Below are 13,781 nucleotides of genomic sequence, written 5' to 3' on the forward strand. Positions count from 1 at the left end.
CAATAACCAGGAGTTAAAGACAGAGTGACCTCAGCACCTAACTTCTTACACACACACACACACACACACACACACACACACACTCTGATGGTTTAGTAGCTGTTCACATGGCCTGACAACCATTACAATACAGCTGCACGATTAATTGTGTAATAACTGTGACCATCAGACAACGATGTTTAATTAAACATAATCTGGTAAGATAGCACTGCTTTAATTTTAGAGTGCCTGACATATCCAATCAAATCACAATTCATTAAATTGTCTGGCCAGTTAAAAATGTTTGGGTCAATTACATATTTATTAATTCTCTGATTCCAAAACTTTACAGCTACTGCAGGTGAGAATATTTTCTACAATAAAAGCATTATGAAACATCAGTTTTACCGAGGATGAGCTAATTCAACAGCATTACAAAAAGAACTATACATAGAGCCTTTTTACCTTGACTTCTAGCCTAGTTCTATAGCTGTCCTACTCATCATGTGCGTACCGTCTTACCTGACTAACAACTGGAGGAGCATAGGGATTGTTGCTCTGTTCAGAGAGCAAGTTGACTCGATATTCTGTGACTTGTCCTCTGGCAATGATCCCTTGACCCTCAGTAGAGCTCCAAGCAACTTTGAGACTGGTGGATGACACTGCAAACACTTCTGGAGGGGCCATCAACTCTGGGACTGGAAACATGGCCACACATATGTGTATAAATTATACACATCAAACCATATTTAGACATTCGTTAATGATAAACTAATTATTAACTAAAAAATCATGTAGGGTGGGATCGATTCAGAGCTAACTTGTAAAATGACTTATTTAAAAAATTTGGTTTAGTTGTAAGTAAGGTTGCACAATATATTGTGAGTGCATGTCAGTATGTCATGTCATCTCTGAGATGTAAAGTTTTAGACTAATTTTGATAAAGTTTTCCTTTGACTGCTACCTAATACATTAAAAATTAACCTTTTACAGTGAGTTAATTAAAAATGAAATACTAATTTAGACACAAAGACATACATTCAAAATCGCGACTTAGTAGATATAATGTGGATTTAATGGATTTAAGTATTCCATAATTCTAAGGTTGTGATAGCCACTATTACATGACAGATTAGAGAGATGGATTCTTTTATTCTACTGTTGATGGCATCTAGCTGTGAAATATGCTGTGAAATGTGATATTCTTTCACACGCACGCACATGCACAAACACTGACACACACTCCACATTTAAAATAGTGTTATCATATGCTTGTTATCCAGACACATAGCTTAGAGTGATGTTGGAGGCAATCGTTTAGTCCTAATGAGCCATATCATTTATTTGAAATTCAAATACCTTAATGAGTTTCCCCTCCCCCACACGCAGTTTACGTTTCCTCCCTCCTTCCTTTTTCTACATTCCTTTTGACAAATGTCTGTGTTTTTTATTTAATCATCAGCAAATGATTAATGATGAATGATTCTCTGATGGATAGATGTTGACCAATACATTACTTGATTACATTACCCAGATCTCTGATTTCTGTCATCATTTTAATATTATTTATTTTTATATTTTTTGCATTTTTCTGACTAAGGAAAGATCAAAACCACAGCATCCACAAACCATTTTGGATCCCAAACAATACAATAAACAAATCTAATATAACGATTACAGCAATAGCCATTTTCTAATCTTTCTGATTCATTTACTCACCTACCTACCTACCTACCTCACTACCGAGGAGCAACCACGCCTGACTAGATTTATATTAGATGAAGTCAAATTTAGGCCATAACTTCTAGTATAAAAAATGGGTTTGTAGAAAGTCCTCTTTACAAATAGATATTATTTCGTTTTGTACATGGAGAACAAAATGCTGCACAATGGTTTAATTAGACTTGACAATTCAAAGGGCAGAAAGAATAGAAGAAATCAGTCATTTGTAAAAGAAACTGGAAGTAAAATGAATGGTGGTGGGGACGTTGGTGGCCAGAACTGGAGCCGGCAACGGCCGGCAACGGGACCGGCTTCGGCAGCCGCTCCAGACATCATGGTAGAGGGTAGAGGCTAGAAGTCGAAGAGGACACAGAGGAAGCGAAGAAGAGAAGAGTGTGACCGTGCTGCCGTTGCACAACTCGGACTGGCACTTAGTCGTTGGCGAGAACTTCGCCAAATAAAAGGCTGCAAGACAGACAGCGAGCTGGCCATCTTGCTGTTAAACCACTGTAGTAAGTAATATTAGCTGGCTTGCTACATCTTGTTTTGTTGCACTTGCTTGATGTTTGGCTGTTAGCGAAGTTGACGACTCGCTACATTTTAATCATGAGTAATACAATTATAACAAATGCACGTTTACAGCTGTCTATATTTACGACAGCAGTGTATAGATTAATAACACTCTGAAACTATAGGGGCACCAAATCACAATATTATCAAAAGTTTTGCAGTGTTGCTATCAATTTCAAGAGAGACCTTGGGAGGTTGAATGGGAAGATGGATGTAGTACGGGATGTTTACAGTATGGAGCCAACATCTAATGGTCATGAGAGAAACTTCAGCTTTAAAAAAAAAAATAGATAAAATAAAAAAATCGGAATTGGCCTCACCATTCAGCCATGGTTGTTGCCAATTGGCAAAGAGTGTAATCTGTAACAACACTCGAAGAAAAAATTATGTCTGATGTCTAATCACTGTTAAAAAATATGAAAACATCAACCTAGGTAGTTAACTACCTAAACTGAAATTGGAATAGTAAATTGATTTAACTTGGCTCTTTCATTGAACTCGGATACACACCATGACTGAATAACAAAAGACCCATGTAAGCTTAGTTTAACCATGATCACGATCTATACATGTACGAACCTCCCTCCATGGTGCGTGCTGTGGTCCACCCTGATGTGACACTTCCTGCCATATTAATGCTCACGACTCTCATCTGATAGGTAGAAAACGCCTGCAGACTTCCAACAATGGTACTGCTCTCAAGGGGTGAGAATGTGCTCCTATCGGTTAGCTGTGCTTCTGGGGAAACACTTGGATCCAACCATCCAGCGCTGAAGAACACTCTCTTCTCAACAGCAGGGCTTGAAGGGTTTTGTGATTCCCTTGGTCCACGTAGAAAGACTTCATACCTTGTTATAACACCTGTACAGAAAGCAAAATAGTTAAAAACAAAACAAAAAAGGGCGTGTGCAAAATATTAGTACTGATGACTACAACAAAACTAAACAGTTATTTCTGAAATTACATAAGAGATGCAACAATTGCAGCTATGGAAATTGTTAGGGAAACTCTGCACCAGTTTTATTTTTTTTTATCCTAGCTATTTTTATTGAATTAAAAGTGCCAATTCAACTTGTTTATGATAAAAGAGTCAAAGCATCAAGTGTGTATTAGAAACTGCAGCCCTGCTTAATACTCATCCCTATTGGCAACAGGATGCTAACATTTGTAAAAAAAAATGTAATACAGTAATGTTGTTTTGAGGAAAATCTAACACCATGAATAATGAGAAAGCCCTGGCCAGTGTTTGGCCCTGTAGTAGAAAACAGGCTAATAATGACTAAGTCCTGGCTAGTCCTGTTTAGCTCTCTGGTGGAAACCAGTCTATTGTCCCAATCTCTCATGCTCTATTCTACTTGTTATTAAGAAAATGACAGAGCAGGCAACACCAAAATACAATAAGAGACTTACAGACCCACAATGGAATAGATGAGTGTTCAAATGCTGTTATAAAATACAAATAAAATAAAATAATATAGAGGCTAAACGTAGAACCTCTCTTTACACTTCCCTCTCATTATTCTTTTGATTTCCTTTACACCAATGTCTTCATTCCTTACACTTATCACACATTAAACATTTTTTAAGGTTGTCTACTACCTTTCTCACCCCTCTAATATCAAATAGTTTGCTACAACATTAGTTTGAATACTTATGGCTGTAAACTAGCTTTAGGCCCCGAAAGTATTCTTGGAAACTTTACTGAACTATTGACAATCCTTCCTACCTCTCTACTAAATACAGCAAATGTTGAAAAATGGACAATAAATAATGGACCTTGCGTTATCTATTATGTGTTCATATGTGTTCCTCTAAAAGTCTATACAACACCAGCAACCACTGATAATGGTATATTAAAGATATATGTAATATTTCTGCATTAAAAAGGTCTAAAAAATGACTACATCTATGTTATATATTTGTTATTGTGTGCTTACATTATCTCAAATGTTTATAACAATGTTCAAACCCAGAAATATCTGTAATTTTAATCCATGACACAGAGCATGTCATTTGGTCGCCTGTCAATGGTATCATATAACCTTAAACCCCTCTAGTTTCTCTAACTTTCAGCAAAACACGGGAAACGCCCGGAAACACCAGATGATAAGTTCAAGAGTAATTGTAACATAAAATGTCACAGAAATATACTCAGTATATTAACAGTAATGCAGCATTTTTTCATTAATGACATGCCACTCTGCAACACAGTAATACAGGGTGTAACAGGGTTACGTTTAAACGTAACGTGAATATAACTTTAATAAATAAACTTGTCGGTGAACAGATACATTTTTATCGGCAATAGTGTTTTTTTAACAATAAAAAAACAACTCCCATGATCCCATGCTACTTCAAGTATGTCATCCAAAAGTCTATTTTCGATTGAGAGACCCCTAGTTGCATATGTAATTACATATGTACTTTAATCCATGTTTGTAGTTGAGACTACCAACTCAGCTGAATCAAGAAACATGACAGGGCTGGCCAAGTCAAGGAATAAACTCAGATCAAAAAAGATGAGGTGTACAGGAGAGGACTGAGATTAAAATTGAGTCCAGTTGAGAGCTACGTACATCAACCATTCTTTAAACAATAAACTGAAGACAGAGAACATAGAGGAAAAAGACACAGAGTAAACCGTGTAAAAAATCTTAGTATGACACTGGGAGGGAAAAAATTGAGACACACAAACAGAGAGAGAAACCCAGGTTACAGAGCTTTGTATGACACTGAGCCTTAGAGCCATTACAAAGCTCTCTGGATTTACCAAAGGCAGTTCCAATTCAGTGCATATTTCTATGTGTGTGTGTGTGTGTGTGTGTGTGTGTGTGTGTGTGTGTGTGTGGAGTTAGTTGATTCTCATACCTCTTTAGTGACACAAGCCTAAAAACTATGCTACTAAATGTGTGTGTGTGTGTGTGTGTGTGTGTGTGTGTGTGTGTGTGTGTGTGTGTGTGTGTGATTATCCTACTGTATTATTTATTCTGACATGGACATAAATAATGTATTTGTAATGTCATGTAATTGTAATGTACTTCTAATAAACACACATACATGTGTGCATTTTTAATTGCATGGATGTGTGTACAGTTTGTCTTTTGTGCATGTTTTTCTGTAGTTCCACATGTTGTATGTTCGGGGTCCTACCATTTGGCTGACTGGGGGGCTCCCAGGAAGCATGCAGTGTATGTGGTCCTGTAGCAATGACTCTGGGTGGGGGTTGGTTTTGTGGGGGAGCAGAGGCTGTCAGAAGAGACAGTGGTGGGGTAGAAGTGCACCCCCCAGAAGAGCACGCCTGCAGACAAGGTTAGGATTATGTAATTTTCATTCTGTAGACTGTAAATGCTGGAAATGTGCATGGGTTGTGGCTCAAGCATACTTGCTATATCCTTTTGAAGATATAGATGCTTCACATATCTATCTTTTTTATTGGGAATTAGGGTATATAATATAGTATATGAATGAGGGGATATATACACAGTATATATAATAATAATAATAATAATAACTTTATTTATATAGCACCTTTAAAAACAAAGTTTACAAAGTGCATTGACAGATAAGCAAGGCAAAAGAGGTCAGTAAAACAACAGCTAAACAGTGGGGCCAAAAAGCGCAAAACAAGGCAATGAGATGACAAAATAAGCATACAGTATTTATAGACTAGAGATCAATAGCAATAACAGATACATATCCAAAGGAACAATACAATGAGACAATGAAAAGGGAATAAAAGGAGATTAATTGCCCCACCTACCTCCAGTATTACAGTGTATTGGGTGAAGGGCTTTAGACCGCTTGCCACAGCCTCTGTAGATAAGCCAGTGTAGTGAATGACAGGCTCTGCTCCACTAGACTCCATGGAGGATAAGACAAACCTGTGGGAGACAAAAAAAACTGTGGTAATCAATTCCACTTTTCTTCATTTTTCATGCCAATAGGTCACATGGTTTTGTAATCTGACTCCTGTAAAAACTAGTGCTGGGATGTCACAGAGGTGAGAAGATTTGTACCATGTATTCCCTGGTTTGAATAGTAGGCAGCATTTTAGAGGTCCAGGCTATTGTTGCAGGTCTTCCCCCTGTCTCCCCACAATTTCTGTCTGAACTCTCGACTATACAAATTTAAGCAAAAAAGCCACAAAAATAATCTTAAAAATATATAAATAAATAATGACTAGTGCTAGTCTACCGCTCCTGTTTCAAACTTTCGATGTTTCTCTCTTTACCTTCCAACTTGACTGATCCTTTCCATTCATACGTCTATCCTTGAACTCTTCCCGTTGTTCATAACCTCCGTCAGTATCTTACTGTATCATACCACTTGTTGATATTCCCAACCACTCCACCATTCTACCTACATCCACCTTTTTCTCTTAAATTGTCCATATCCTATTTTTGTACCCTGAGGGAAACTGGGTTTGAGACAAATAACATGTTTTCCTTACCTCCTTCCCCATATTGACTCTGCACCAACTGTGCATACTGTACTGCACATCCTTTGATTCTTCATTGCCTTCCAGCAAAGTATACGTTTTCCTACTCTTCCCTTCTGTTTCCACAAGTCCTTCCCTTGGTTGCCCTTTGCATCTGTTGTTCTCTGTCTCTCTTCTCCTTTAATTATTATATCATGAGCTCAACCTAACTGAAGCTTTCCAAGTCCCTTTCTCCTCAATTTCTTTTCACTGTCAGTAATCTCAATATTTAGCTTGAAGGGATTAACAATTCTGAATGTTTTGTAACAAATTGTATCTTAAAGAAGGCTGCAATATGTCACTCATCCTAGTTGGCTACTTTTAGCACATGTACCCTCAAGCTATACTGTTAGAAGATGAATGATTTACTTTGATCATGGCAATGTTTTCGGCAGTCAGCTTCAGTCAGAGCCACAACACAGACTATAGATAGAGCAACTGAAAATTGGTTCTCAGTTTAAAGACCCACAATTTGGATTGGACCTGAATCTGAATTTTGACTTCAGTCCAGGGTGCTCTCCCTCTAAACCTCCCCCTTCTTCCTTACCTTTCCACTGGGCCTGTATCATTTCGTGGTGGGCTCCAGCTAAAGCTAGCGGTGGTTGGACCAGGTCGTCCCACAAGATGTAAATGGAGCTGTTCTGCTTCTGGCGGTGCACTGAAAGTTTGATATGAGGCTGATGCACTTATTGTTGCACCGGCCACATTAGCTGTTATAAGCCAGTAAGAGTAGTTGGTGTAGGGAAACAAACCAGTGTCTTCAAATGATTCAGTGCCTGAAAGAAAAGGGGGGAGAAGAAAGGAGTAAGGTGGGAAAGGAGTTGAGAAAACAATGTTTGTTTCATATGTATTTGAAATAGTAAGAAGGAGATTAAAGTTGTTTGAAAACCTATGTGGATACTTACTGAAAGGATAGTGACTGTGGATGCTGTGCACTGACTGTCCATCCCTGATGAGTGTGTAGTTGAGTCTGTTTGAGTTTGGGGAGTCAGGTGGATTCCAAAAGAGATGAATGGAAGAATAACTGAGAGCAAAACCTACTGGTGCAGGTTGCTGGGAGGGTGCTGGACAGACAAGAGACAACAACAGTGAAAGAGATAAACAGTGATAGTAAGATGAGAAGATTGATACCACTCTGATTTGTGTACATATATGAAGCTACAGGTAGCAGCCGGTTAGCTTATATTATCTTATCTTAGGAAACAGGGTGAAACAGCTAGCCTTTAAGTTAGTGTGTGTGGATTAGTGCTTGTGTGTGTGTGTGTGTGTGTGTGTGTGTGTGTGTGTGTGTGTGTGTGTGTGTGTGTGTTAGCATGTAAAACAGACCTTTACTGCAGCCAAAGTGGCTCTCAGGGTCGAAATGACTTGCTCCAGGTTGACATATATCACACCGCTCTCTGGTTACCAGCGGCTTACACACACAAACCCCTGAGTCTGGATGACATGAACTATTGACACTGCCCACCGGGTCACATGCACAAGGCTGGCATCTAGTCAAGCAAACAAAAAGAAAAAAAAGATCATGAAGACGTTTTGTACAGTCCACAATTGTCATTCATGGCTACACCTACGTGGTTGGAAACAACATCAAAACACTAATCATAACCAGAACCTGGTTAGACAGAAATTGTACCTTTTGAATAGCTTATAAATGAACAAAAGATGTTTTCTTCCTTTTGCTTCCAGGGTTGGATGATTGCATAGTTGTAAAATAATGCTGTCATAGAAGCTCCTACAGTAAATGCTATTACTTGGGTGTGGATGGTAGGCCAAAAATAGAGAAAGAAAATGCATTTTGAAATGTAAAAAAATGTATCTGCATTACAGTTTTTTCCAACTGCTTACACACGTTCTCCTTTTTTCAAAACTCTACACACAATTCCCAAAACTGCACACACAAAATGCCTCACATCTCCTTCAAAATGAAACACTGCATTCAAAATACCATAAACACATCTCAAAATGAAGCATTTGCATCAAATGGTAAACACTTTTTTCATAATAGTAAATTTTTGGATATACCATGTACACACTGTTGTTCTAAATCTAAAGCTCTTTTGTCTTTCATAGGCTTACATCTGCATTTACAATGTTCTATAGAGAAAGTAATCTGCTGAGAGTGGTTGAAAAGTGCACTGTAAACAACAATGTAATCTTACAGTAAAACAGAAAATATTTATTGGACAAAACATCACGTTTGTAAGAGTAGCACAGTGTTGTATACAGTAGCATGAAACAAGAAAACAAAACTACAAACATATGTAAACCAAAGGTATCATTTTTAGAATAAAGAATGTGTGTGTGTGTGTCTGTGTGTGTTGTGTGTGTTTGTGCGTGCTTGTGTGTCGTGGTGGGGGGGTTCAAAATCAAATCAAATCAAATCAATCAAACAAAGTCTGATTGATTTGTAATGCTGAAATAGTCATTAGATAGTTGCATGCAGTTTGGACGCCATTGTAGAGCTACTCAAGATGGGCTTTTCTCATGGACAACCCGTGGTTGATCACATGATCTCATCAGAGATGGCTCTCCTTTATCTTCTTCCCTCCTCCTCCTCCACCTAGTTGTCATCCCCTGTCTGTCCCTCCTCCTCTTCTTGCTCTCTGTCTATTGTTGGCATCCGTTGTTCAAAACAGGTAATGTGACCTTTGACCTCTGTATAGGCCTATACTAAAGCAGTGATTGGTTAGTGTTCAGTTATGACATAATGTGTTTGCACATGTGAGGAGTGTGTGTGGGCCCTGGTAAATAAGTGTAGCATTTTGATTGGTTGTGTTTAGAAAAGGAAAGCAAGTCACTTCCTGTTAGATTTTTGTGTCTTAGGTAGAGAATTGTGTGTAGTGTTTTGAAAAAAAGTGTTTTATGCAATTGAAAACTGAGTGAAAGGCTGAGAAATAGCTTCTGGTTTTGGAGATTTGCTGTGTAATTTTGCACTTTGAGTGAGAGGTTTCAAAAATCGTGTGACATGAAAAGATTTTGTGTGTAAGCAGTTGAATAACTTGTGAAAGGGTATGTGTGTACAAAAGGTGTTGGGTCTTCACCTTAACACTGTGAGGGAGACCCTCACTAGTGCCTATACCACCCACAATAATCCCCTAGCTGTGAAACTAACTTCACAGAAAATGCATTCCCCCTCAGAGCTGTCAAAATCTGTATGTGTGTGTATGTGTGTGTGTGTGTGTGTGTGTGTGTGTGTGTGTGTGTGTGTGTGTGTATATGCGTGTGTGTGTGTGTGTGTGTGTGTGTGTGTGTGTGTGTCTTTGAGAGTGTGTGTGACAGTGTATGTGTCTGGGTCACTAGTGTGGTGTTAACCTCACTGGGGCTGGGCAGCGGGTGATCATCCGGCCAGCCACCTCACACCTATACACACAGTCACATGCATACAGACACACACATGCTTGTTGGACAAATACACACACTACACTGACATAGAGAGTCAAACTGTATAAACCCTATTAATGTAACACACACACACACACACACACACACACATACACACAATCCATGTGTGCTTCTTTCTGACACATACTCTACTCACATGCTCTGTCTCTCTCTCTCTCTCTCTCTCTCTCTCTCTCTCTCTCTCTCACACACACACCACTACACTTCTTTATTGCTGTGTGAAAAGCCACAGCCTCTTAACGAGCCACAAATTTGTCCTGTCAACTGGTGCTCAAACACACACACACAGACACTCACCCTCAAAAACACACAGGTACAAATACACACACATGCCATACTGACTCGACCTTCACTCCATTCCCAAGGAGAAAGAAAACACCAACATCACACCAATTCTTTTTTTATCAGCCTGAAAGTACAGTAAGTGTGTTTGTGTGTGTGTGTGTGTGTGTGTGTGTGTGTGTGTGTATGTGTGTGTGTGTGTGTGTGTGTGTATTTAGTGAGATATAGCATGTTAATACAAACAAGCATTTAACAGTGACATGCAGGAAATTTTGTGCAAAATAACATCAAATTGTCACAATAATATCATATCATGTAATAACTTTGGATATTGCTTTCAAAAATGTTTAGGTCCCAATAAGACAAAGTGTATGTTATTCTAGGTTTAAGAGTATTAGAATATATTACATATGTAATCCCTTGTAATAAAATTATGTGTGTAAGTGAATGTGTATATGTGCCAATATCTAATCCCTCCAGACAGAATTACCATCATATTTCCCTGTGATGAAGTTAACAATGGTCAGCATTTCTCTGACCTGGTTCTCCATGGAGACACATAGAGACACAGGACTACAACGTCAGCTAACAGCTCACACATCAATTTGTGTGTGTGTGTGTGTGTGTGTGTGTGTGTGTGTGTGTGTGTGTGTGTGTGTGTGTGTGTGTGTAAATTCATTTGTGTAAAGCCTATTGATTGAAGGGGGAGGATACATTACTTGATGATATTTAGATGAAGAAATCCTTATTATGGAGTACAGAAAAGCATTCAGCAGTAATAACCTAAGACTTTATTTGTCAAATAAGACAGGAAAAAGTGAAGGAAGGACGACAGACAGAGAGAGAGAGAGAGAGAGAGGGGGGTGGGGGAGAGAGAGAGAGAGAGAGAGAGAGAGAGAGAGAGAGAGGGGGAGAGAGAGGGGGAGAGAGAGAGAGAGAGCGAGAGAGAGAGAGAGAGAGAGAGAGAGAGAGAGAGAGAGAGAGAGAGAGAGAGAGAGAGAGAGAGAGAGAGACAGAGAGAGATACAAACTCGCCACACTGGTATAAACAATATGCCTGGCATAGGTTTCATTAATGCATGCCTTTCACAAGATCTGTGCCTCTGACCATCTTTTCCTATCTTTCTCTTTTTCTTTATCACTGTAACTTTCCATGTTAGTACATCGCCATCCATATTTTTTCTCTCATATTCTAATTACTCCACTCTTTCCTTCCCAGTGCTTTCTTTCTTAATCTCTTTGTAAAGTAAACTCTTTATCACTCTGTTGTTTTTTCCATCGTTTCATCTCTTTCTGCTGTGAGGAGATCTAACCACAGCCTGAACACAGGGGAATGCAGCTATCAGGCAAGGTCAGCTCACTCACACACACACACACACACACACACACACACACACACACACACACACACACACACACACACACACACACACACACACACATATACACACATACACACACACACAGGACCACTAATCAAACAGTTTGTGGATCATCTATCTGCTATGACACCCTGTTGAGAGAAAAGTAGGTGTGTGTGCGTACCAGTAGTGCCAGGGTGTAACATGTACAGTTACATTTGTGTATGCGTGTTTTAAGTTGTGTGTGTGGCACTGTGTTTGAGATAGCCTGCAGATAGCGACATGAGCGGTAAAGGTCAAAGCAGCTCTTAACTCACGTAAGTCATATGTCTGCCAACTACTCTGTAAACTGTCCTTACAGAGACGGCACCTGCTGGTGTGTGTGTGTGTGCGCTCGTAGAGCTGTGCGTGTGTTTGTGTGTTTGTGTATGTGCAGATGGTGCAATTAATGGATAAAAGCTTTACAGGATGCAAGCAGATTTGGTGTGTGTGTGTGTGAGATTGACATTATGTGACTTACCTGCCCAGGCCAGGGTTGAATCCAAAGAACATCTCACGACACTGGTCACAGCGTCGCCCTCCCACTGAGGGATGGGCACACACACACTGTCCAGTCTGGCTCTCACAACCACGCTGTGATGCTCCCATTGGATGGCAGTCACACTCTGCACATATAGTTTGATCTGGAGAGAGGTAGAAGCCTGGACAGAGACAAAAATAACATTTAAATTCAATAAAATATTATGAATCTTAGGATTACTTTCTTACAGTTTTTTTTACAACTGCTTACAAACAAAATCTTTACATGTCACACGATTTTTTAAACTTCTCACTCAAAGAGCCAAACTACACACCAAATATCCAAAACCATAAGCTAAAAATCAGGAAGTCACTCGTTTTCCTCACACAACAAATCAAAATGCTACACTTTTTTTTTTTTTTACAATTTCTTTATTGACATTTTTATAAAAGAAGCGATAACACAAGGGTGTAACAAAAGACCATGTCATTTTAACATATTTTAACCCCCAAAACCCAACCCTGCATTGCTCAGGAAAGGAAATAAAGAGAGCAGTAATGGCAATTGCAGTTATAACAAAGAAATTTCTGACCTTAGGGAAGAAGTTCGTCGGCTCTCAGAGGACTTAAAAACCAAAGATGCCTTGTTAACAGCCTACCTGGACGTTGCTCAAAATCAATCGCTCCAAATCACAACTCTCTCGGCGGCTTTCCAGGATACTGCACTTTGGGACCCATCCGCCTGCCCACATCCATCCTCTTGCTCGACACCGACCATCAGGCCATCCTGGACTAAAGTGGGTTGCGGCCGAAAGAGAGCCTCGGGTAGGGCTCCATCACCTCCTGCCCTCAGCCTCTCCAGTCGCTTCGACGCCCTGTCGAAGCCGAATGTTTCCCCGGTAACGGCCGATGTGGTTACCCAGGCTCGCCCCACTTCAAAGCCGACTGACCAGCTGTCATCACGGGAGAGGACCGCTGCCTCGCGGTGAAAACTTCTGAGGGATGCGGTAGTCAGACGGTCTGATGGCATCCCTTGCCTGAACTGGCCAAATGACAACGTTCCTCAAAAACAATCTCCCTCACCGAATGGTAAGCAATATTCCTCTTCTTTTTCTTGTCCATCTGAAACCGATACTGCCTGTTTTGTTCCTGCCACCGGCCATTCACGCCCCCACACTCCTCGTTCCGCTCTTCCCCCCAACCACAATAATTATTGGTGACTCCATCACCCGGGATATACGGTTTTTTAATGCTGCCACACACTGCTTTCCTGGAGCCAAAGTTGCAGACATCCTGGCTAAAGCTGTGGACCTGATACCCTCACTCCAGACCTCTATTAAACACATCGTGGTCCATTGTGGACATAACGACATGTCCTATCAGCAGAGTGAACGCACAAAGAAAGACTTTGGTACTCTCATTGAAGCTTTAAAAAGCACTGGGAAGAAGACTTTTATTTCGGGCCCACTT

The 13,781-nt window shown here is 39.9% G+C and overlaps 1 protein-coding gene across 1 annotated transcript in view; it reads right to left on the minus strand.

Moving 5' to 3' along the window:
- Nucleotides 1-13,781, minus strand: part of ush2a (Usher syndrome 2A (autosomal recessive, mild)) — a 232,310-nt gene that overhangs the window by 152,202 nt on the left and 66,327 nt on the right. Inside the window, 8 exon segments of the mRNA XM_078251541.1 lie at nucleotides 502-677; nucleotides 2,851-3,132; nucleotides 5,422-5,569; nucleotides 6,032-6,152; nucleotides 7,296-7,524; nucleotides 7,654-7,812; nucleotides 8,075-8,238; nucleotides 12,313-12,493. Coding sequence (XP_078107667.1) covers nucleotides 502-677; nucleotides 2,851-3,132; nucleotides 5,422-5,569; nucleotides 6,032-6,152; nucleotides 7,296-7,524; nucleotides 7,654-7,812; nucleotides 8,075-8,238; nucleotides 12,313-12,493 — 1,460 coding nt within the window.

The sequence above is a fragment of the Sander vitreus genome, chromosome 1 (genome assembly GCF_031162955.1).
Source record: "Sander vitreus isolate 19-12246 chromosome 1, sanVit1, whole genome shotgun sequence".
NCBI classification, from domain to species: domain Eukaryota; kingdom Metazoa; phylum Chordata; class Actinopteri; order Perciformes; family Percidae; genus Sander; species Sander vitreus.